The 24,071-nt window shown below is 44.5% G+C and overlaps 1 protein-coding gene across 1 annotated transcript in view; it reads left to right on the forward strand.

Moving 5' to 3' along the window:
• LOC144781951 (cytochrome P450 2G1-like) overlaps positions 1-24,071 on the forward strand; it is a 737,654-nt gene that overhangs the window by 709,761 nt on the left and 3,822 nt on the right. The window contains exon 8 of the mRNA XM_078661042.1: positions 15,977-16,118. Coding sequence (XP_078517168.1) covers positions 15,977-16,118 — 142 coding nt within the window. The remainder of the gene's footprint in view (positions 1-15,976; positions 16,119-24,071) is intronic.

A 24,071-nucleotide genomic window follows, 5' to 3' on the forward strand; every position in this document is an offset into this window, starting at 1 on the left:
TTGGATGATAAACTGAGCAGGCAGGAGAGTGAGACAATTTTGATTATTAGGGCTTATCAAATAGAGGTGAAGAATATGTTGTTAAGATCATTACTAAGTCAGAGTTCATCACGATGCATTAACTGAGTGGGACACCATCGGAAGGCTGTGAGTTTAGCTGTAGATTCATTTGAGAGAAAGCACGCATTCTCAGTAAAGTTTTTTCTGAGCAGAGCCGAGTGTCGTCACCATATTGGTAGCAGCCAATTCCAAGGGGCATATTACCAACGATTAGCGATATTTATCACTAACGATGCTTAGCAACACATTTTTTAACGCTAAGCATCGCCGGAAATTATCGCAGCGATAACTTGCTATTAGCAAGGTTTATCTCAGAAGTGATAAAAATCCTCGCGCTAATTGCCAAATGAGAGATTATCGCTGGAAAACCAACGATAATCTCTTGACGTTTGGCGTTAGCTTGATGTTAGGGGCTCACAAACTTAGCCATGATATCCACCTCCCATAGGATATCATGGCTAAGTCAGGAAAATACCAGGTGTAAAAAAAGCAGTGCTAACCGCGGTTAGCGCTGCTTTTTTTTTATCACTAACAGGGTTAGCGAAATGCTTGATAATAGGAGAAATGTCGCTTAACAACATTTCTCCTATTATTTTTCTCTGGAACGCCCCATTAGAGATGGAAGGGGAAGCGTAGAGAAAAGGGGTGCTAACATGCGAATTTGCGTGTTAGCACCCTGTTGCTGATAGGGAGATAATTTTATCTCCACTTTCTTGGCTTTTAAAGCCAAAAAAGCGGAGATAAATCCCTTGATAATATGCCCCCAAGTTCGGTAAGGAAGTCCACATATGAAGGGATCTGCGAGCGACAGGTTGATAAGACTCTGGCCTGACAGTGGAAAGAGTGCTCTGTAAGAGGATCTAATTGCTATTTTTTAAATCAATAAAACTGTGTTTTTAAAATAAATACACTGGGAGGACCACATATTATCTTGAACAACAAGATAAGGGAGATGGGTCCTTGTAGCATTTCGGACAGTGTTACATAGTAGAAGGAGTGGTGTTTGTCTGTATAAGTTTTCATTTTTCTGCTGCAGAGATATGCATAGAGCATTTCAGACTTCAATACCCAATATTTTTACAAAGTCTCAACAAGAAAGGTGTCTCAATAGTTTTAAGGGTTGCAGTAAGATATGGTAGGACAAGAGGACTGGGCTCAATGTAGTTTAAGACGTATAGGACATCCTTAGACTCTTGATTGGCTTATATTTTTTCCCATCTGAAGGGTCAATATCTGTTTTTCTGAGGAATATCTTGACACGTCTCGTTTTTTTACATAGGTTGGACCTGCTGTCTGGGGGCATTAATTATGTTAAGCCAAGTGGTGTTTAGGTTTCAGTTTTTTTCAGTATGAATACTGCTCATGGATTAGAAAATATCTCACTAGTCTTTAGATTTGTGTTTAACTTTCGTGGTGAACGTTAGTAAATCATGAAAACACCAGTCTGTTGAATTTTGGTAACGTTAGAAAGACACATTCAACCATTTGTAGGCAAACACTTTTACCTGCTCTTTGATTTTCATTGAGTTTTGCCGTATCAATGCTGTGCACATTCCAGGCTTCATTTATGGATTTTTTGCCGTAGGGCAACGCAGGAGGCTTTGCTGCTCCGCTGTCCTATGGCAAAAGAAAAGGGCAGGAAAGTGCTGAATCCATTAGATAGGGTTTATTTTTGCTCTTCAACGACGCACAATGGGCTGCTGTGTGACAACACAGGCACCTTTGCACCATGTTACAAGGGTGCCTGCGTTGCAGGGATGTTTATTTTTGTGCAGGAAGGAAAACCTTCCTGCACAAAAACAATCAGAAGTGTCTTAGAGAGAGGAAACATGGAGCTATGAAGATATTTCTCCTCGTTGAGCTTCCCTTACGCCTCCCCTAGGGAGTCATAAGTTTTGGGCGCTGCCTCAGACTTACAATTTCTAGTAAATCTGGGGCAGTGTCAAAAAGCCATGCATGTTGCAGGAAATGCCCCCAGCAATACCATGGAACGCCATTTTCACGCAGTTTTCTGTATGAAGGGGCACATATTTATGAGGCCATGAAAAGCCAGGTAACAGGGCTTGACGTGGCCTTATAAATATGCAAAGGGCACATGGCGCCATCAGAACATCAAAAAAGTGACATTCTGGCAGTGCAAAAGTGATGGTAGGGCCTAAAAAATGAGGCCCCACAGATTTCAATATGTTCTGTTTCTGGGCGTGGTTCACCTATGTGCTGAAAAAAAGTATTGGTAGATATTGTTCTTGCAGGATTACCTTTCCAGTCCGTGAGTAAAGAGAGCGATGTCAGCTGATTTTTCTATTAGATCTTTTCATGACGTCCGACACCCTTTCTTTGATTATTTAATTCTACAAAGTACAATTGCGCAGAACATTTATTCCAGATTAATGGTTTGCATATGCACTAGTGCTCTACAAAGTGGTAGTGGGCATTAACTTTCCAGTGCAAAAGGTGTTTTGTAATGGAAGGTGGTCATTTTATACTTCCAAATTAGCTGTGCGCAGCTATTACTCAAGGGGGCACTTTGCAGGGAGTATCAGCTCAACTTTCCATGGATTTCAACTAACATCTAGTGGAAGCAGGTGCAAACAAGTAGTAATGCATTGATTTCCCCAATAAAGTGATATTTTTCATGTGTGGTGCAAAGCACAGCACACATCTAATGTGCCACATATTTTTGCCTATGCACACACATTTATAGTCGAAGGGTATGCCTCCAGTCCGAATCCTACTGTAAACAGTATACAATCCCCTCTGTGCCATGGAGTGAGATTGTACATGACACAGCAACAGGCCAATATATTAGGTATAAACTACCCCCTGCTGTACATTATAAACACATTGCAAGTCATTGAGGAGTTTCTTTATAAGGTTTTGGAACTCAGAGGTGACTTGTAATATCGATATCATGTAAGCCTGACGTATTTCATCCTACATAATACATAGTCATGCCATCACTTTTCCCACAAATCACTTTGATGCGTAGCACTTTCATATAAAAGAGCGTACATGTTTACAAACATGAAGAATACAAATAAAACCTCTAGTGAAAAATTAAACACATCAAAAACCTGTTAGATATCTGTTGCAAACAGGTATTACAAACAGTTTAATACAAATCAGTGTTTTTAAAAAAAAATGAAGAAACTGCAGTAGCTCTTTACATGTAGAAAATGCAAAGAAAGTGTTGCTTTCACTATCTAAGGAGTGCAATAACTTATAATAGTCGAGTTTTGACATTTTTTGATTATAATCGGCAATTTAGTAAGTAAAAAGTTGCCGATTATAAAGAAATTAGTGACTGCAGTTCATACAGGGATTACAGAAACTTGTGTATTATATTGCCATTCACTGAAAAAGAGTAGAGATGGTAGAAGTTTAGGTCAGTATTAAATGGCCCCTGTTTGGTGTAGTGATCATTGTATACAAATAGCACTTGAAAGTTTTGTGTTAACATTTCTTAATGAATGTAGAGAGTTTAAGGAGTTGGACATTATCATCATTATAAGTGTGACCCTAATGAAAAGCAGTGTGAGCGGGAGAGAGAGCATTAGTGAGCAAAAGAAGGTTGTAGGGCAAGAGATAATGCCCCACCTTTTGCTTGAAGCTTGGAAATCCCTGTGAAGCTGAGCACTAATTCCCAGTTTAGAAAGTGATAATCATGCTTTGCTCAAAGACTTAGGTCCTCATTTCTAGGTTGATGGACAAGGTATTCCTTGGCAAATTGAAACAGAGTACCCTGGTCACCAAACCCGTAGTACTCATGGCTCATGTAACAGACAGGTGGTCCTTAAGTTTAAGACTGAACACTTTACTAAATAGTCCCACAGTGAAGGGGCTATCAGAGGAAGGATATTACACCACCCACCCTATTTAGGTGGATGGTGTAATGTATTATTTTTGCTGTCCGTCACTGGTAGTAAAAACATGGCAGTGAGTGATATAAAAAACAATAATGATCCCCAGCATCCTGGGACAAAACTCTCGGTGTGTGAGTGTATTCGTTCTTGTTGTTCAGAAGCAAACTGTCGCTTTGAGAGTTTGTTTCTCAAAAAACAAACACTTGAGAAAAGTTTGGTGAACGACCATCAAAACCGACTGTGGTCATCCCCCAATCTTTCTGTATATTGAAAGGAATCACTGTGTTGGGGTTACTTTCAATGTACAGAGATGACTGCTGGGTCAGCAGTCATTTGTAAAGATGGCGAACAGTAGTCTATCAGGGTGGCAGAGATATAGGGGCATATCAGCAAGGCCAGGCAATAATTATCGCTAAGTGCACTTAGCGCTAAGATAATTATCGACGGCTAACGTTGGCTCCTATCGTAGAAATAGCGTGCTAACAGCAACACATATCTCCAATGCGATAGGAATCAAAGCGCTAGCTGGAAAACAGTGTGATTATCGCTGGAAATCCAGCGATAATCGCACTACGACCAGCGATACCTTGTTGATAGGGCAGGATGTTCTTAGCCATCCACCTCCCATTGGATTACATGGCTAAGTAGGATTACAAGCAGGCGTAAGGAAAGTAGCGATAACGGTAGTTAGCGCTACTTTTCTTATTGCTCTGCCTGTTAGCATGCAGCTTGATAATTGGAGGAATGTCGGTTAGCGACATTTCTTCAGTTATTTCGGTGTGGAACGCCCACTTTGCATCTCATTAGAGATGCAAAGCTGGGCGTTGTTGTAACTGGCGTTAAGTCAGCAAAACATGTGATATCGTGTCTTTGCTGATAAGGCGATGAAATTATCGCCACTTTTCGCCCGGAAACGAACTCAAAAGCGGCGATAATTTCATAGCGCCGCCTTGATGATATGCCCTAATGTTCTCTGACGTAGGAGTAGAATCCACCAAACCTTAAAAGTTCTTTGCATAGCTTGCAGAGGGTTGACTGAATAATATATCATTTTCTGAATTAAATCGTGAATTTAGACGACATGAATAACCCATTTGCCACTATCAGACGCAACAGTATTCTACCAGCTACTTGCGTGGAAACGCTTTTTAAATTATAGTAATTCACATACAAATTTTTCTTTTCATAAATAATTGCATGCAGAGTAAAATGCCTGATACAAAGAGACTATTTACTACGTTTCAGAGGAATACAGGTCAGGGATCAAAGTTTCTGAGTTGCATTGCATAAGGAGAAGAGATCAGGGCAGCACCATATATAGTATATTATAGTGCAGCTGCTGTCAGCTCCCACACTTGTGCACAAACATGACACTTAGAGCTGCTCACACACCTTTGCACCACAGTGTAGAGATGTCTGAGTGATGTCTAGTGGAGGTGCACTGGAAGGGTACCTTGTCAGTTCAAAATATTATTCTATGGGACTTTAAAACGGTTTGAACATTGTTTGTGTGCTGTACAGTGGTACCCACATCCAAATTTGAAAAAGTTGGAAAAATAAAAACACTATGAGCCTAATTCACAGAACTCACTTAAGGCAAAATTCTAAACTTACTACTTTTGGTATTCACAGAAGGCATTTAGTATTATTAAAGTTAGGATTTTGTCTTAAGTTTGACTTAAGACAAACTTAAGACAGACTTAAGACAGACTTAAAACAGACTTAAGACATACTTAAGACAAACTTAAGACAGACTTAAGACATACTTAAGTTATGATTTTGTCTTAGGTTTGTCTTAAGTTTGTCTTAGGTCAAAGTTAAGACAATATCCTAACTTTACTACTGCTAAATGCCTTCTGTGAATACCAAAAGTAATAAATTAAGCTTTTTGTTTTAAGTTAGTTCTGTGAATCAGCCCATTCAAGTGAATGCCAGCCCCAATGAGCCATTATTTTTTTAGCACAGAACTGTGTTCGTAAATATTAGTAACTAGTAGTTTGCACCAAAAATCATGGATGGTTGCATTGAAACACCCATCTATCACCTATAATTTGCCCCCTTGACTCTTTACTCTACCTTGTGCTACTTTACAGCTAATTTACAGCGCAAAACATTTTTTGCGCTGGAAAGTAAACCTTAATTCTACAATTTGAGCTTCTCTTGCATCACTTCTGTGATGCAAACCTGACACAAAGTGTTAGTAAATCTGCCACAAAGTCGCTTCAACACCCACAGACCTTTGTACGAAACAGTGATTACATATGAGAACACACAAGTATGAGCATGTATTGCATGTAAAAGGATGTTAGAATATGCAGGGCATTGTTAAAAGATAGTTCACTACTATAATCAAAACAACAGATTTCACAAAGTCAGTGACCTCTATAAGTTTTATCACAAGGTTGGCACAATATGATGCAGCAGATTGGCAAAAATGTTTAATTTCACTCATTAAAATGTATTCCAATCTCTTCAGTCTGGAATTTTGGAGCTGTGATATTCATAAGCATACAGGACATTACGGTTTGTGATCCTTGAGTTCAAGAAACAGGTGCTGAAACCCTTTGACAACTTTCCTTTAGACTGACGCCTAGGTGATGATGCAGTAAGAGGAGCTTATAATTAAAGAGGGAAGGGTGAAGAGACGGACATCCAGTGGTGGTGGACGAATAGGCGCCAAGAGATGGCTGGACTTTAGATGGTTGTCCATCTAAACATGCCTGAACATTGCATTGATGGCCTCCAGTTATGAAAACCTGTGGTGTGTCAGGAGGAATGCAAGGGCTGAGGGAGTATCAAGTTTGGCCCCTTGAGATACCAGAACGTTTGGCATCTCTGGTGCATTTTGTGAACTATAAGTGGGTGCAGATGAAAAGTCAGCAGCCTTTTGCACTCCTTCGCTATTTCTCCCACACACACTCACACAAACACAACCCATGAACTCCCTATCATACAAATATTGACAGTAAAGGTGCCTCAAATTTCAGCACATATCATACCGTAACAGGCTGCCAGTTAACCACCTGTGCTATATAATATAGCCATATTCACCCTGACGTTGACCTGAAGTCCCTGGAATGTGTCTGCAGTCGCTGATTTCATCACTCTTATGCAGGACCTCAGGAACCCCTAAAGAGCAGGTGTGAATGTACTCACACATCCTGGAAAGTAGCCTTCAGCACAATGTGAAGATATGGATAGGTATACCAATGGTTTAAATTTGGAAAAATCGCAGAGTCCCTATCCCTCTAAAGATGGGCCCTTGACAGCACCGCCGGATGCATTGAGCATGATGAGTCCATTTGGCACTCTCTGCTGCATTTGTAAAGGCATTAGGATGCACACAAATGGGCATATTTATGACTTTGTGGTGCAAGGAAGCACAGATGGTGCCATTTTAACAGCCTAGCAAATATGCAGGTACCCTTGCACCATGGTGGACGTGTGCCTGTGTTGTAGGCAGGATTTATTTGGTGCAGGAAGGGGGGCCTTCCTGCAGGTAAACAATCGTGAGAAGCTTTTTCCATCCTTCTCTGTGTGCTGCAGAATGTAGCGCACATAGAAAGAGGAAAAAACAAGTATAGATATTTCTCCTCATTACACCTCTCCTGGGGAGACTTATCTTTTTGGTGCATTCCCAGTTATACAAAGTATGGTAAATCGGTGAATGCATCAAAAACCATCAGAGTTGCATAGGGACACCCACACAATGCCCATGGAAGGCCTCCCAGGGCAGAGTATCACAAAGTAGCAATTTCTGCTGCATTGTCTTACTCCAGATTTTTGGAGCCACTCAAAAATTTGGCTTAAGGTTAGCTTTGCTCTTTTACCACACCGCATGGTGCAAGAGCGACGCAACCTGGGTCATAAATATGGCCCCAAATTTATATAATCTCCTGGGTGGCACATACACATGCCATTCTCTGGCGGCTAGCTTACACATATGCTTGCTTCCTTACTGAGCACATGTACATAAGTGTTTCCCTTGTTTTCATGGGGAAGTAACCTCCCCTATTCAGTCTGAACCACTGATAAAACAGCTGCTCATTCCCTAAGATAGGGTGGACATTGGAACCCTTCTCTTGTATGAAGGTTTTCGTTCTGTAGGCCAATGAGCATTTGTATTCCTTTACATTGGTACCAAATCTTTAATAATATGGTTCCAGAGGGGGCGTGGCTTGAACGGCAGCGGAGATGGCTGCCTGATCGCGTCGCTCCGAGCACAGAGGTGCGAAAAAACACTCTATCAGGCTCCAGACGCTACCATCCAGAGAAAATACGCCGTGTTCCACCTTGATTCGCTGGCTGTGCTCCTCGGGGCGATGATTTAGGACTGCAGCGGCATATTATTGCCCTAAACCCGAGCGATTCCCGGCACTCCACGGCACACGGACAGGAGCCCTAAGATGGCGGCATGCGTTCTGTCGATCCTTCATAACGTCTGATGCCACTTGTTCCCTGCTGACTGGCTCCTCTCGCGAAGGTGCTATCTCACTGATTAAGACTGCTACAAGAGGTGGGTGCTTACAGTCACCGCAGTTGTCTCCCCGATCGCTCAGCCTACATAGTGGCATGCCTGACCCCAAGATGGCGGATCTACGAACACTCTCAGTCAGTGCTGGCTAGCGCTGGTTATAAATCTACAGACTGCTTCCCCTCATGTCTTGCTGATTTATGCGACCACTGGGCTGCCAGCAGGCCTTATTGCTCAACTATTATTGGTCTTATCTATCCTCTCAGAGGCTCAAACACAGTACTTTGCTGTTGCATGCTCAAAATGGCACCGCATGGTTAACCAAGATATAATTACAGCGAAGGGTTTCCCCGGCTGGCTCCCCTGGCGTAACTAAAAGCGAAGCGTTACCCCGACTGGCTCTCCTGATACCTGGCACCCTGCTGTTCCCTGTGGTGGCTTGATACCTACTTCTGCTTGCGCCTCAACCTCGTCATAGACAACACCAAGTGCCGGCAACCCCCGCTGGCGATATGTTTGGGGGTGGACGCCTGCTTCGCCGTACCTACTTCCAATCTAATTGCAAATCAGGACTCACTGATACCGCGTGGGGCATCCAGGTCTGCTCCAGGTACATTCAGTAGATAAGAAGAGAGGGGAAGTTGATTGCGCACCGCAGCATTGCTCACTCGGACGGACTCTAATCCAATCATTGTCTCTATTCAGTTCACACTAGATGACTAGCTGGCAGCCCACCTGATTGCTCACCTGCGACTTGTAACCTGGGGCTCACATTCTTCAACGTGTGGTATTCCAATCTGCCTGAGACTTACCCACTTACTCCAGCCAATGTCAAATACTGATAGCGCTGGCTGATATGGCGTGACCTCACCTCAATACTTGACAGCCATTCATCAAGGTGCAGGGCTTACAGAGATCCGCCTGGCAGTCGATGCATCCTGCATGTGGATTTTGCCTCATTTGAAAATCTGATCACCGTGCGCTCATACCACTGGAACGCTTTCAGGTGCAAATAAGAGCCTCTACTGCTGTGGTGCCCACCATACCCTACCGCCTACACACCTGCTTAACTCGCCAAAATGACGGAAAGAGAAGGCAGAAACAACACCAAAAAAGTGCGACCAGAATCTACACTCTCGGATTCCCCCATCAAAGCAAGAGCCGACATATCAGCCACCATGGATATGATCCTCAAAAAACTTGTTGAAGTACATGATCTTGCCAAGTCCACCAAGAGCAACACAGACTCCATGCAGTTGGAACTCACAGCGATCAGGGCGGACATGAGCAGCATGAATAAAATCCTCAACGAAGCGGAGCAACGCTTGAGTGACGTGGAAGACAAGACCTCACAATCTTCAAAAATAATCTTGTGCCTCCAAACCGCTACAAACGACCTTATACGACAAAATGCTGAGTTGGAAGACCACAACAGGAGGGGGAATATCCGTATCTTTGGCATACCAGAGAATTCTGAAACGGACGTAGGTTCATGCATGGCGTTCCTAGAAACATGGATTCCAATGATCACAGGGATAAAATTCCAGCACGGATTCGAACTAGACAGAGCACACAGAATCCCTACCTTCCACACCCAAGGTAGGAAAGGCCCTCGCCCGCTAATATGCAAACCACTCAGGTACCAGCACGTCAAATCCATTTTGCAGTTTGCGAGGAAGAATCACCAGATCTCATGGGAAGGCCAGAAGATAATATTTACCCAGGATTTCTCCAAAGAAACTGTAGAAATACGGAAAGGATTTCTCTGACTTAGAGACAAACTGAAAGCGAAAAGTATCCTGTTCTCCTTCGCTGGCCCGTCCAAATTCAGAATCACCGACAATGGCAAACAGTTTTTCTTTTCTGATCCACGTGAGTTAGCACGCTACTTGGAAGGCTGCCCGACCCAGAACATGGACCTGTCAAGCGGTTCTTCCAATAAAAGGAAAACGGACTCCAAAGACGCTCCAAATACCTGAAATGCCCTGCCACTTGATCATTGTCACATAGTCGTAGGTCCAACTAACTGTATTGGCTATAAGTTTTGTCTGTTCTCTCTTCTTGTCGATTAACCTGTTCGATTGCCAGTAGCTTACAGCACTCAATGTGCTTTTTCGCCCAAGCGGGGATTTCGGTTGTATTTTTGTATAACTTTGATTACACAACACACTATGTTAAAGTTGTTGAGAGATATGCTAATTGCATCCGCAGTTAGGTTGCTTGTATTGTTCGGACATAGCCACCTCACAGTTCTATACCATACTCGTATTCTAGCTACTTTTTAGACCGACACTTATTTGTTTAAAGTCTATTATGGGCTCCCCATATAACCTGTCTAGCCTGAAGTTCCATAGCCTCATTTAGAAACCTCTGTTCTCCTAGCAGACGGTGTTGCCGTCACCCACTCTAACTTTTGTATACTGGGGAGGGTGGGAGGGGAGGGATGGGGAGAAGGGGATTGGGAAGGGGGGAGGGGGTTAGGGGGGTCAAAATCGAGGGTTCCCACCTCACTGGTCGTTTCCTCTTATTTTGCTTTCTGTTTCTTCTTTTTTGCTGTGAAGGTTAATACATCTATGATAGCACCCAAATTACGCACTCCCGAATGCCCACACACAAGGATTGTACCTGGACACATCCAGTTACCATTTCTACATCTGATAACAACTGGTTTGCAATGGCTAACTCCCTTAGCGACATCACCTAGATAGATGACTATGACTAATTGTATAACAGAGAACCTCACTATAGTCTCGCTGAATGTTAAGGGTCTTAATCACCCTGTGAAAAGATGCAAGGTCTTTGAATACCTCTCTAAATCAAAAGGGGATGTCCATCTACTTCAGGAGACTACCTTAACTGGATCTCTCACACTCTCTGCTCCTCGGCAAACCATAAGAAGGGAGGGGTGATAACTCTAATCTCAAAAAAATCTAACCTAACTGTCCCCTCGCACACACACGACACGGATGGTAGACTACTAATTACCCATTTGCTGAGAGATGATGATCCAATCCATGTGGTGGATATATATGGCCCCAACTCTGACTCACCTGACTTCTGGGAACCAGTTTTCCAAGCCATAGGAAACATCCCTCAGGATGAACTCCTAGTGGTGGGTGGAGACTTCAACCTTCCCATGGACTAACCCTGGGCGAAGCGGAGTTTGCGAAGTTTTTGCAACTTCGCACTATGCCAGCTGCACGTAGCACAGTGCGAACATGCGTAGTGCCGCGTAGCGTAGTGCAGCGGTCATTTTTTGCTTGTTCACGGTCCTGAACGTCATGTTCGCGACCGCGAGCAAGCAAAATGACATCCCGGCGAGATTCTCAATGCGAGGAGGTCAGGTTTCTCATTGTGAGTGGTTGCGCATGCTCGCGACCGCTCTCAATGAGAAACTACCTGTTCGCGTTGAGAAAGCTGCCGCTCGAGCAATAATCTACTCGAGCAGCAGAAAACTACAGCTCGCACTGTGCAAGATGCCGTTTTCAATGCTTGCACAGTGCCGGATGCTTGTCCGCACTGTGCAATCATTGAAAACGCATCTTGCACAGTGCGAACATGCTACTACCCAGCTCGCGTAGTGCTACGTGAAGTTCGCGTAGTGCGAAGTGCACTTCGCGTAGCTTCGCGTAGTGCTACTTCGCGAACTACGCCCACCCTTAACATGGACCCCTTGTTAGACCAACCTTCGAGATCCCACGATTCACTTGTGCGCCTATGTAACAAATTCCTGCTGAAAGATTCCTGGTGGCTCCAGAATCCTGACGGGAAAGACTACACCTTTTATTCAGCCTCTCACAACTCATACTCCATAATTGACTACATCCTGATATCTAGCCCCTTCACTCACCTCATTGAGGAAACTGATATTGCCCCATAGTTGATCTCCGATCATGCTTGCTTTAGCGTTAAGCTCGCAGGCTCCCATTCGGTCGTGCCCCTAAGACGCTGGCGCTTTAATGATGAAATCAGCCCCCGCAAATAAACAATTAATAGAAGATGCCATCACTGAATACATTACAATGAACAACTCCCCTGACATTCCCACCTCCACAGTCTGGGATGCACTGAAGGCCACAATTAGAGGGACAATCATAGGCATTAGAGCGAGAACAAATAAAGAGTTAAATCAAGATCTGGATAAACTTGAAAAGGACATTAAATCCCTGGAAACCTCTCACTCTACTGACTTAGACAGCAAATTTGTCCTAGAGCAACTGCTCAGGAAGAAATACGAATATAATTCCGCTGTCAGCAGACGTGCAAGCGTCTGGGTCAATAAATTCAAAGCCCTGAAACTATGCGATGGGAATAAAGCTGGGAAACTCCTCGCATCGTATCTCAAGCATAAGCAGAAACTGCTTACCATAAACTCAATCAAGGACTCGTCTAATATCACACACACTAGACAAGGGAAGATTGAAGATACCTTCAAGTCCTTTTACGAGGACCTTTACAGGAATAAGATGTCCTTAGAACCAACTGCTTGCACTGAATACCTTGACACCCTGAATTTACCCAAACTCTCTGAAGAAGAGAATACTACATTAGGGTCCCCCATTAAAGACACTGAAGTCCTGTACTCTATCAAATCACTTAAGAGCAACAAAGCCCCGGGTCCAGATGGGTTCTCCGTGAAATTTTATAAAGCATTTGACAAATCACTAACCCCCATGCTCCAAAAACTCTTTAATTCGACAGCCCCCTTCTGGTAGTGTTGCAAAATCCATGAACGAAGCCACCATAATTGTCATCCCGAAAGAAGGTAAAGACCCCCTCCTAATTAAAAATTATCGCCCCATCTCCCTTATAAATCTGGACTGCAAAATCTACGCAAAAATTCTAGCGAGCAGATAAAACGCCATTCTTCCCAAATTATTCAGTGACTCCCAGGTAGAGTTTTTAAAACATAGAATGTCCAGCGATAACACACGGCTCCTCTGCCATATCCTTGAGAAAGCAAAGATAACACCCTCCCCAATGGTAGCCATAACCCTCGACGCTGAAAAAGCGTTTGATAGGGTTTCTTGGTCCTTCTTACATCATTGCATGACAACTTTTAACCTAGGGAATTCCTTCATCAACATGGTTATGGCCCTCTACTCTTCGCCGTCTGCCAGAATCACCATCAACTGTACCCTTTCAGACTCATTCCATCTACAACAAGGCAACAGACAAGGATACCCTCTCTCTCCAGCCCTATTTCTGCTAGCCCTAGAACCTCTTCTACTAGACATAAAGCAGAATAATGATATAGACGGAGTGAATTTCGGAGACACTCAGTTGAAACTAGCAGCTTACGCTGACGACATTTCAATTGCCATCGAGAAGTCCTCCATAGAAGCTCTTATGGATACCATTGACAGATATTCCCTTCCCTCAGGATACAAATTAAACCACGATAAATCTGAAGTAAAACCGTTAAACATCCATGGTACTAGGGACATGCTGGGCTCCTGCGGCCTTACATGGCAAATTGGTTTCATTAAATATCTGGGAATCGAATTTGGCAGCTACCTTCTTGAAATGCTTCACCATAACGAATTCATCACTCTAAACAAAATTAAAACACAACTGTATGGCTGGTCCCCCCGTTTTATAACTTGGCGGGGTAGGGCCAAAACCATTAAAATGATGATCTCCCCCCTAGTTAACTACCTCATCATGATGCTCCCTCTTACCCTAACCCAGGACTTACACCATAAACTTGACAATCTTCTCTCTAAATGTTTGTGGAAAGGGAAACAAGCCAGAATTAGCCTAAAAAAACTGTGCCTAGATAAATCCATGGGTGGGATCAACTTAGCGAACTTCAAATTCTACCAGACGGCCTTCCTAGCGAAACAAGGCTCCTACTGGTTAGCCCCACCGGCTGATTACACTCCGGTATGGCTTACTTTCTAGAGCCCTTATTAAAAATCTCGCCGCAGCATCCATCCTCACGGCCAAAACGAATACGCCATGTTGCTCAATTCCTGTTTTTAAAAATGCTAGACTTGCCCTCCTCAAAATTGACAAACTGCTGCCGAAACAGATAAGAGGCTCTGAATGGGAATCACTATGGCACAATCTCTCAATAAAATACAGGGGGTACCTCTCCAAAATGAGATCTGGATTAACAAAGGGATTCCCTACCAACTGTTCTGTAACAACTATCCGCTGTCTTTCAAAGAACTCCAAAACATATATTGTCTAGACTCTGAAGAATTTGATAACTTTTTAAATATTAATACGGCAGTTACCAAAGTAAAACTGTCCAAGTATCCTCCATCCCTTCCGAAATATTTATTCTCCCTCAATATGCTGGGTCACCAGGTCTCCAGACTCTATAAATTGCTTCGCCCACAACATTCCAACCTCACTAAAGATCTCCAACAGTATTGGGAAGCTCACTCATCGCTACCAATTTCAGAAGGGGAATGGTCCAAAACATGGGCATCTGCCACAAGACACAAAATAAGCCCTACACTTTCCCAGACGAAATTTTGGCTGCTCCATACAGCCTTCTGGACACCGGCGCGTCTCTTTGCACATAGCATCAGGGACGACGCCACATGTTGGTACTGTAGCGATAAAGATGGCGACCTTGAACACCTAATTCTCAGCTGTACTTGTGTTATGATATTTTGGGACCAAATATTTGTTTTTGTCACGAAGGTCTTTTCCTACTCTCCACCCAGTGAGTTCTCCACTTTATTGTCTGGGTTTACCAAAGCTACCCCACTATCGGAGTATGATAAAGTCCTACTTGACCTCATGTTCACGGCCGGAGTAAAAATTATCCTGAATAATTGGAAAGACACCAGCAAGGCCTCCTTTAAATGCTGGCTAAACTGGATCACATATCTGAGACGTGCTGACAACATCTCATTACAGAACACCCCGTGGCGACCCCCACGCCGGCGAATGTGGACGTCTCGTGACAATTATTTCAGCCTGCACAAACCCCCCTGATTCCTCGACTAGCAATCCCTGCCCACTAGGCTTTTGGGGCCGCGCTTACTCACCTCCAAACTCAGTCAGCAGTCTCTTGTCAGCTCTGGTGGGCCTTGCCAGTGGAGAGCTGATGTGTGCATCACGCCCAACACTCCTGGGTAGTGGCCTAGCACACAACTAATGTCCGCTATCATACTACCTTCGCTTTTATTGAATATTTTTCTGTTATTGCATATATATTCTTTCCCGCTGTTTGTATTATTTCAACCCCCCCCCCCCATTTATTTACGTAACCAGGTAATATGATGATGTAACACCTCCATTTCCATTGTCTTCATTGCCAGACCGTCTAAACTTAGTTTGTTGCCATGTTTCACTTGTATTGTATGTTTTTGTATTTTATTGCTTTGTTCTGGAAACTACCAATAAAAATTTGTGAACAACAATAATATGATTCCAGAGAACACTGGATAAATTGCTTGCGAAAAATATAAAGTGTGACTGACATTTAGCAACAATTCGAAAGTGCTGTTTCTTTGCAATTAATGTTGTCTTGTACAACGAAAATGTAGTGAATGCGATTCATGCTGGGTAGAATGCTATTTATTCAAGTATTTAATCAATATGTGTGTTCTTTTTTTAGGGCATTAATGTTTATCCTGTTCTAGGCTCTGTTCTGAACGACCCCAAAGAATTTAGGGACCCCATGAACTTCAACCCTGGGCATTTTTTGGATGAAAATGGAAGATTTAAGAAGAGCGAGGCCTTCATGCCATTTTCCGCAGGTACGATAGACATGGCTGCTTCTCTACACATTATGTATGTATTTATACATAGTTATTGATAGAGCGGGAACTTAGCTAGGAAACAGCAGCACTGTACACCGTGGGTAGGGTGGGGCACAGGGCAGAGAGGTTGAGGGACGATCTACAATATCATGTACATCAAGAGGGAAATTACACAAATATAATGTACACTTTACGTTTCAAATTTGCGACACAGGGTGATTAAGTGGTCCCTCCAGAATCACATGGGCGAGGCTGGGATGCGAACCTTGGTCACCAGCTATATGTCAGCAGTTCTAGCGGTTAGAGCCAATCTGCCTAAAATATATCTTTAAAGTTTGTCATTGTCACTTATTATGCAAGAAATGTCATGCGTTCATCTTCTGATGTCACAAGTCACCAACAGTTCTTTTGTCACATTCACAATAAAAGACACACCCAGTGGTGGCTCCTTCACTAAGGAGGAGGGGCATCGCCCCACTGCTCAAAAGGAAAATAAAATAATAATAACATATCGTTATTATCATTTTATTTTTCCTATTGCAGACAGTGGCAGGGAGGGGCTAGCCAGGGGGGAGTGGCGTGCCTGAACTGTTTGGCGGGGACTCATGAGACAAAAAAAACTGTGCATGCACACTTTGCATGCTCCCCACCAGGCTGCATTGCACAACCTGAGGAACATGCACATGGACCCTGTTCCCATCTGAGCACTGAACCACAATGCTCAAACCAATCCCAACGCTGCATTGCAGGGTTGTGATTGGCTTAGGGGAGCCTGTGTCCCTGGTGCTTCTTGCTGTCGACCTAGCCAGGAAGAAGGAAGAGGGCGAGGTTAGAGGAGATGTGGTGGCCAGCTGTTAAAGGTGAATCCTTTTTATTTCATTCCTCTCTCCTCTCCTCCCCTCCCCCACTCCACCAGCCCAGTCCATAGCAGCCACTACTGCACACTCCCTGAGAGGGACACTTGAATGGGAGCAACTCTTTTGGCTTAATGGCCAGCAATGCCAACTTTAAAACTGGGACACTAGGTTTGAGCCTCGGCGTCTGCACAAAGCCTGTGGTTCTGGTCAAATAACGTAATTTCCCCTTGCCCAACCAAAAAATTAAATGATTGTGTCCTTGTGTAATGTAATTGGAATTCATACAAAGTGCTCAAGGTTACTTAATGCTCTAGGAAGCTGGCTCTGTATATAATATACCAAAGTGAGGTATAGTGTGCACAGAGTCTAGTGGAACCCCAAAGATAGGCAGAGGTAAAGTTAGATAGAACCTTACTCTCTATTTGTGGTAGTGTGGTTGAGTGGTAAGGCTGTATCAGAGGACAGTGTTAAGCATTTTCTGTACACACTCAGTCAGCAAATGAATTCACACACTCAAAGACTGAACTTCAGACCGATTGTTTTTGTATAAAAATATTATTTTAGTTATTTTATTACTTTATAACCAAGCAAGCCTGGCACATGTAAGCAATAAATACTTTACAGTAGTGATGCAATTGAAATACAGGTTGAATGATAATTGTATCAGCACTTTGATTTGATGTACAGTGTGGATGCAGAGAAATGCAGCACTTAGTAAATGCAGTACATAGACTTGAATAGGCTTTTCATTAAAATAGCAGGTAAGTAACTTTTGAGATTACTAGGCTTACACAGAGTAGCGTACCTAGATACTACTCTGGGACATTTCCTGAAAATAGGTAAGTAAAATCGTTTTGTTAGAATATGGCATTTTAAAGAATTTCTTTAGTTCCTCAAACTCCACACTTAGAAACTTTTCACAGAAAAGCAGTCAATGTTATCCTATAAAGTAATCAGTGTTTGGAGTTGAGGTTCAGAGGTTTGAACAAAGGTTCCCCGATGGTCAAGGATGCACTCTCGTTACACCCTCAGCGGCACTAGGGCAGCCAGGTACAGAGTGCTCAGGCCCAATGTTATCCAATGGGGGATAGGGGGCCTCCGGTTCGTGGCTGCTGGCTAGCGGGCTACTCAACTGTGGGAGTAAAGCTCCTGGACTTGAGCTCAGGGCAAATGGGGAAACAGATTAGCACCAAAGGTGCACCCTCAGAGGCACTAGGGTGGCCAGGTGCGGAATGCTGTTTTGACGTCGGACATCTTGTTGGTTTCAATGGAGAGCCTCCCGTTTGCAAAAGCTCTGCAGGCAGGGAGATGAAGGTCTTCAGGCTGCGACCACCACTTCGAGAGGTAAGTTGGTATTTCTTACCAGCTCATGGTCGCGGTTAGGGGGGCTTTCTGAATTTTAAAGGCTTCAGTCATCAGCTGGAGGTTTGAGGCAGCTCAGGGGTTGCCGGATCTTTAGTCAGGATCGCCGGGGGACCTCCTGGTGGTGTTTGCCCACTCGAGCTTTGGCCATTGACGGTGGGTGCAGAGTGGGGCAGATTTGCGGTGCCCAGCCAGAGCCAGAGGTTGCAGTTGAACAAATCTGGTGTTCATGGGAGAAGCAGTCTTTGGAAGTGAAGGCAGGCAGGTCCTCTGGGGTTTTTGAGGTTGCTGGCTGCAGGACACACCAGGATTTCACAGGAGCAGGTTCGAGGGGGAGACAGGCCGGTAGGGCTGGGGCCAAGTAAGTGGGCGTGTTCCTCTTGTTAGCTCCTGCACGGCTGTTCAATCCTTCTTCTTTTTTTCTTCTTGATTCTTGTCTGGATCTGAGGAAGAAAGGTGCAGGGGTGCCCCTAAATGCTAGATTTAGGGGTGTTACTGGTAGGTAAAAGGCAGGTACCAACGGGTCCCTTCCCTGGGGTAGGTACACCCCCGATTATGCCATCCTCCAGTGGGAGGGGGCATGTGCCTGTCCCTGGTTAGCTGAGTCCCCCATCTTCAAGATGGCATGGACTGAGAGTTTTGATGCACCTCGCCTCTCCCACCTGAGGGGTGGAGTTGGCAGAGGTGCACGCACCTCTCTTCCTCACTTGTTTTTCCAGCCGGTTCTCTTGCTCCAGGTGGGGGACAGAACCAGTGGGGAACAGTTGCTGAAACCAGCAATTGACCTGGGGAAGCTCACAAAGTCAGCACACCTTTAAAGTGTCCCCTTGAAGTGTCCCCTTCCTGGAAGAGGCATTGCAACTAGTCCCAGGATGTAAATTGTTTCAGGCCCCGGAGAGCAGCAGGCTCTAGACCCAGGGGTCCAGAAACATGTCTGGTGGTGGCAGCTGAAAGAAGCCACTTAGCCTGTACACTAATTGTGGGTTCTTTTTCCAGCTGCCCTCTGTGTGCATTTTACATAAAATCTTACAATGGCATCAGTGTGGGTTTAATGTGCTGAGAAGTTTGAAACCAAACTTCTCAGTTTTCACTCAGTGTAGCCATTATGGTGCTGTGGAGTTCATAATGATGAACTCTCAGCACCATATAATCTTAATAGCAGCACTGCACTTACAATGTCTAAGAATGGACTTAGACACTGTATGGGTAAAGGGCTCATGCACCTGCACCCACACCACTGGTATAGTGCACCCAGCTAGAGGGGTGATTGACCTATGCCAGGGCAGTGGGTTGTAGGCATGGCACACAGAGATGTGTGCCATGTCGACCCTTCACTTTGCTCTGCACCAAAACACGCAGCCTGCAAAGGTAGTATATGAGTGTAGTGGTACAGGACCTCTGAGGGTGGCACGATAAGTGCTGCAGCCCTTAAAGGCCTTCTCTGGTCACAGTGCCCTGAGTACCTGGGGTACCATTTACCAGGGGCTGTCCTGTGGACGGAGATGCCCATTGGGTGTAGGCTTCTATGCAGTTTTGGGAAAGAACATAGGCCCTGGGTGCCTGATTAGCAGGAGCCCAGAGCACAGTCAGTCAAAGTACATCAGCAATTCAGCAGAAAGTGAGGGCAACCTTGCAGAAAGAGGGCACTTTCTCACACACGCTATATTAACCAGTGCAAATACCTTTTATGCATAACCACAGTCTTGCAGGAACCAGTGGGTAACAGCACTTATCGGGCACTGGGCATCTTTTATAAGGATAAATGGGTCACAGCTGAGCCAATTCACAAACTGATTTGGTCAGGTTTGACAGATGCTATTGTCTGCAAGCCCTATTACTAATTATTTGAAAGATATACAGAGAGGATCTTGGTGCCGTCAACTACAGAACATCTCTCACCCACTTAATGCTATTGGTTGTTTGCTGTAGCACTTCTCCCCTAAAGAAGTGCTGGTGCTGATGTTATCCAGCCCGTCTAACCCTGTATCAATGTTCAGTGTTACCTTGGCATTCTCTCATTGACATCTTTTGAAAACTTTGTTAGCAGGGTAGATGAAGACGTAAACATGTCAGTGTCTAGCAATTTGCAGAGGCTGTTGAGTGTTAGAGTGAAAACAGGTCCAGGCTGTACAGAACAACTGATTAAAAGTGCTTTGAGGAGGGGAGTTGTGAGAAGGTGGCTCTGGCCATCTAATCTAACTGGATTTTTTGCTTTCTGATCACCTGTTCTTTGGCCTTTTACTATGGGAGAGCCTTCTACCTGGCACTCACCCACGGTAAACTCATGGCAAAATGGATTGCTTGTGTTTACCGCTATTGTCTGCCTTTTAAGAAAAGGCCACTGTGATGCAGACAGGGTAATGGGCACTGGGCTGGTTATGTGCGGAAATCTGTGCAAACATGTGTGCACATGTTCGAGGGTTGCACGGGTGAGACACCTGTCATCCGCAGCCCAAGAACTTCACACAGTAAGCCTGGCACAGAAGGAACTATGCAGAGTGGGGTGGTGCCCTGGAAAGGGCCCTATAATGGGGATGTACATATGTTGGGGAAGTCAGTGTGCTTTGCTGTCTTGACTGTAGTGACACTCCATTATGCTCTGATTGGAAAGGCTGCCTTAGGGTGCAGCTCCAGTTCCTTCGGGGCCACAGACTCCAGAGTCGCACCAATGTACACGGTAATATGTGTGAAAAAACAATTCTGTGAATTACAAAAGCATATCAGTACAGCCTATGGGTCACCTAGGAATTACATATTTCTCTGACTTAGCTCAGAATCAGAGCTTAGGCCTTTTGTGAACCAGCTGGACTGCCTTAATTACATTTCTAACCAGCTGCAGGAACAAGTGCTTCACCCATCAAAGACAGCAATTGACACTGTTCAGATCAACTCTCAAGGAGTAAGGAAATGGGTGAAATTGCTCTGCATCAATCAGCCAGCTGTCATCCTGTGCCAGGAAGGGGCCCTGCCCCAGGCCACTGAACAAAGGAGGGAGTCCGTAGATGCGTAACCAAACCAGAGGGTGGCCCTTTTGAAGATTTGCTATGGGAGGGCCCTGGCAGTGATGTCAGTTAAGGGTGAAGCTGAAACCACCAGAGCACATATGGCAAGTGACTCCTGGGTGGCACCATCTTGAAGTATCCCAGTTGGCTCTGCAGCAAGGTTGAAACATGGGTTCATGTGGTACGCCAGGATAGGCCAGAAGTGCATCCATTCTGGCTCCTCCCACCCCCCTTAAAAGGTTTTGTGCAGGGGGGAGTCCTTGCTCCTGGATGTGCTTCTTTGTGGAACGCTGGGACTGGAGGCTGACCCATAGATGATTAGAAAGAGAAACCCTGGGACTGCCATCGGGTCCAAGGACTCTGACTCTGATTGACAATCAGACCAGGTGGGTACTCCCAGGACCAGGGACGGTAGTCCCTTTCCATCCCCTGAGGACCAGTTGAGGGAAAGACAGGGCTTCTGCGCATGGAGGAGAGAGGCCCAGATGAAGATCGAAGCAAAGGTCTGGCTCAGGGAGTCAGTGAAACCGGCTCACTGCAAACTTTGTCACCATTTTATGCCAGGAGGCTGTATGAAAGTGTTGCGAGCAGCTAGGGCAGACCACCAGGAGCAGAATGAGACAAATACCATCCAAATTATCCCAACAGGGTCCGAGATAGCTCATTGATAATTTTGGTGACCTTTGGGAGTACAGGCGACAAATCACTTGGGGCTCCGCCACCATTTTCAGCCTTATCCCAAGGATGGACCATGGCCCTGTGGCTGACCCCTAGAATCAAGAAGTAAGGGTAAGCACTGCCATGCTTTCCCCTGACAAGATAAAGGGGGCCAGGACCCAATCTCTGGGCACCATGAAAAAATTGTCATTGCAGGAGAGCCATCACACTCCCTCACAATTTGGGGCCCTGGACCCCATTCCTGGGCCCAGGAAGCTGATCGTGGGGGGAGTGCTGTTGCGCTACCCCAGCTGGAGAGGAAAAGGCCCAGGACCCCATCCCTGGGCCCAAGGAGTAAAGCAACTGGTGCACCATGCAACTGCCCGGGGCGCTGGCAGACCACGGAGAAGTTGCTCTGTCTGCTTTCAGGAGCTGGAAGGCCAGAGTGGAGTAGTTGGCTCAGACAGCAGCACACCAGTGTGCTGGCCATGCAGGGAGCCAGTGAGAGCAGCCAGGGGTGGGCTCTTCAAGCTACACTCCAGCGTGCCCTGATGCACTTTGGTGCCCGTACGAGACACCCTCTAGGGGTGAAAGGTGGTAACTGCACATGTGTGGTTACAGAAATTATGTCCTTTGGGGTCTATTTTAAAACAGAATCATTTTATGCTGAATGTGATTCAAGTATATTCTGCAACAACCTCTAGGTGTGAGTGTTATAATTATGTAGTGATGTAAAACAAAGAGTTAATATCCTGAGCAATAAGTGTCAAAAGTAATCAGAACAGTCCACAGTGGTAGTTGCCACCAAATTCTTCTACTGTTCTTTATGAATTCCAGGCAACACGTGTTTCGTCTATGTGAAGTAAACCACAGACTTCTTCAGGGCTAGAAACATAAAATATATGAAAAAAGGCCCAAGTTACAAGTCAAAAAATGCTACTTTACATTTATCACAGAAAGCTAGAGGACAATTTGAGGTCTTTTGTGCAAGGGTCGGCGAGCAGAGACCCAAAGCTGGAAGCACTATCATGGTGTTGAAAAGAAAGAGTGCAAATGACATACGACATCATGTGCCAGTACAGGCAATCAATCATTATGTCTAACCAGGAGGAATAAGGTGATTTCCTCCATAAACACCACACCATTGTGCAGAACATTGAGAAAAGGCTCAAAAAGTATGACAACTGAGAATAAGTGAATAGTGATGTAAAACGAGCATGAAAGGTGGGAGAGTGAAGAAAAGGAAAAGAGGGATGTGGTAACACAACCTATGCGTTCCCCTAGTAATGCTGTAATGGTAATCAAACATTCAAAAAAACACTCAAAAAACTACAATAAAGCTTGGTCGTAATCATAGTATATGGAATAAATGAAGGCAGAGTTTCCAATTGGGAACTCCAGTAACGTCAAAAAGCATATAAGATCTAAGATCTATACCGAATAAATAAGGTATAAGGAACATTCGCAACCATCCGGTAACTATCCATTTTTATTAAGTAAATTCTTAATTCTTTTGAGTGCTTTTAAGAATAAGGTGGTTTTTTCTTTTGGTACATTCTTTCTTTCTTTTTAATGTCTGTCTTTAAAGGTTTGATGTGAATCTCGTATGAAGAGAGAACTGGTAACCCTGCAGCCCTGATGAAGTTGCACAAATTGTTGGCAACAAAACATGTTGGCTCTTTATAATTAAAAATGGTCTGATTCAAACCATTTTTTTTATTGGGAAAGCTTACAGCACTGAATAAAAGTTACGTCGAGCCAGTAAGCTTAACCTCATTTTACACGCTGGGAATTGCATCTCTATTCTCACGGGTTACAGTGGGCACTCTAGTGATACTTTGCACTGACATTGCATTCACATTTGTTTTTTCACTGTCTTCTTTTCCCTTCATTGTCAGAGAATTTCACTATGGAACATGCACCTTTTCTTTATGGGGAGAAAGCAACTGATGATGATAAGTGGGTGTGCTAGTGAGTACCAACCAGCAAGCCCCCCTTGGTGGTACGACCGGGAGGTGCTTTCTCTCCTCTCACGCTTTTTTCTTGTATGGGTGGGAGTCTTCCTATGTTGT

Source organism: Lissotriton helveticus, chromosome 9 (genome assembly GCF_964261635.1).
Source record: "Lissotriton helveticus chromosome 9, aLisHel1.1, whole genome shotgun sequence".
Taxonomy (NCBI): Eukaryota; Metazoa; Chordata; class Amphibia; order Caudata; family Salamandridae; genus Lissotriton; species Lissotriton helveticus.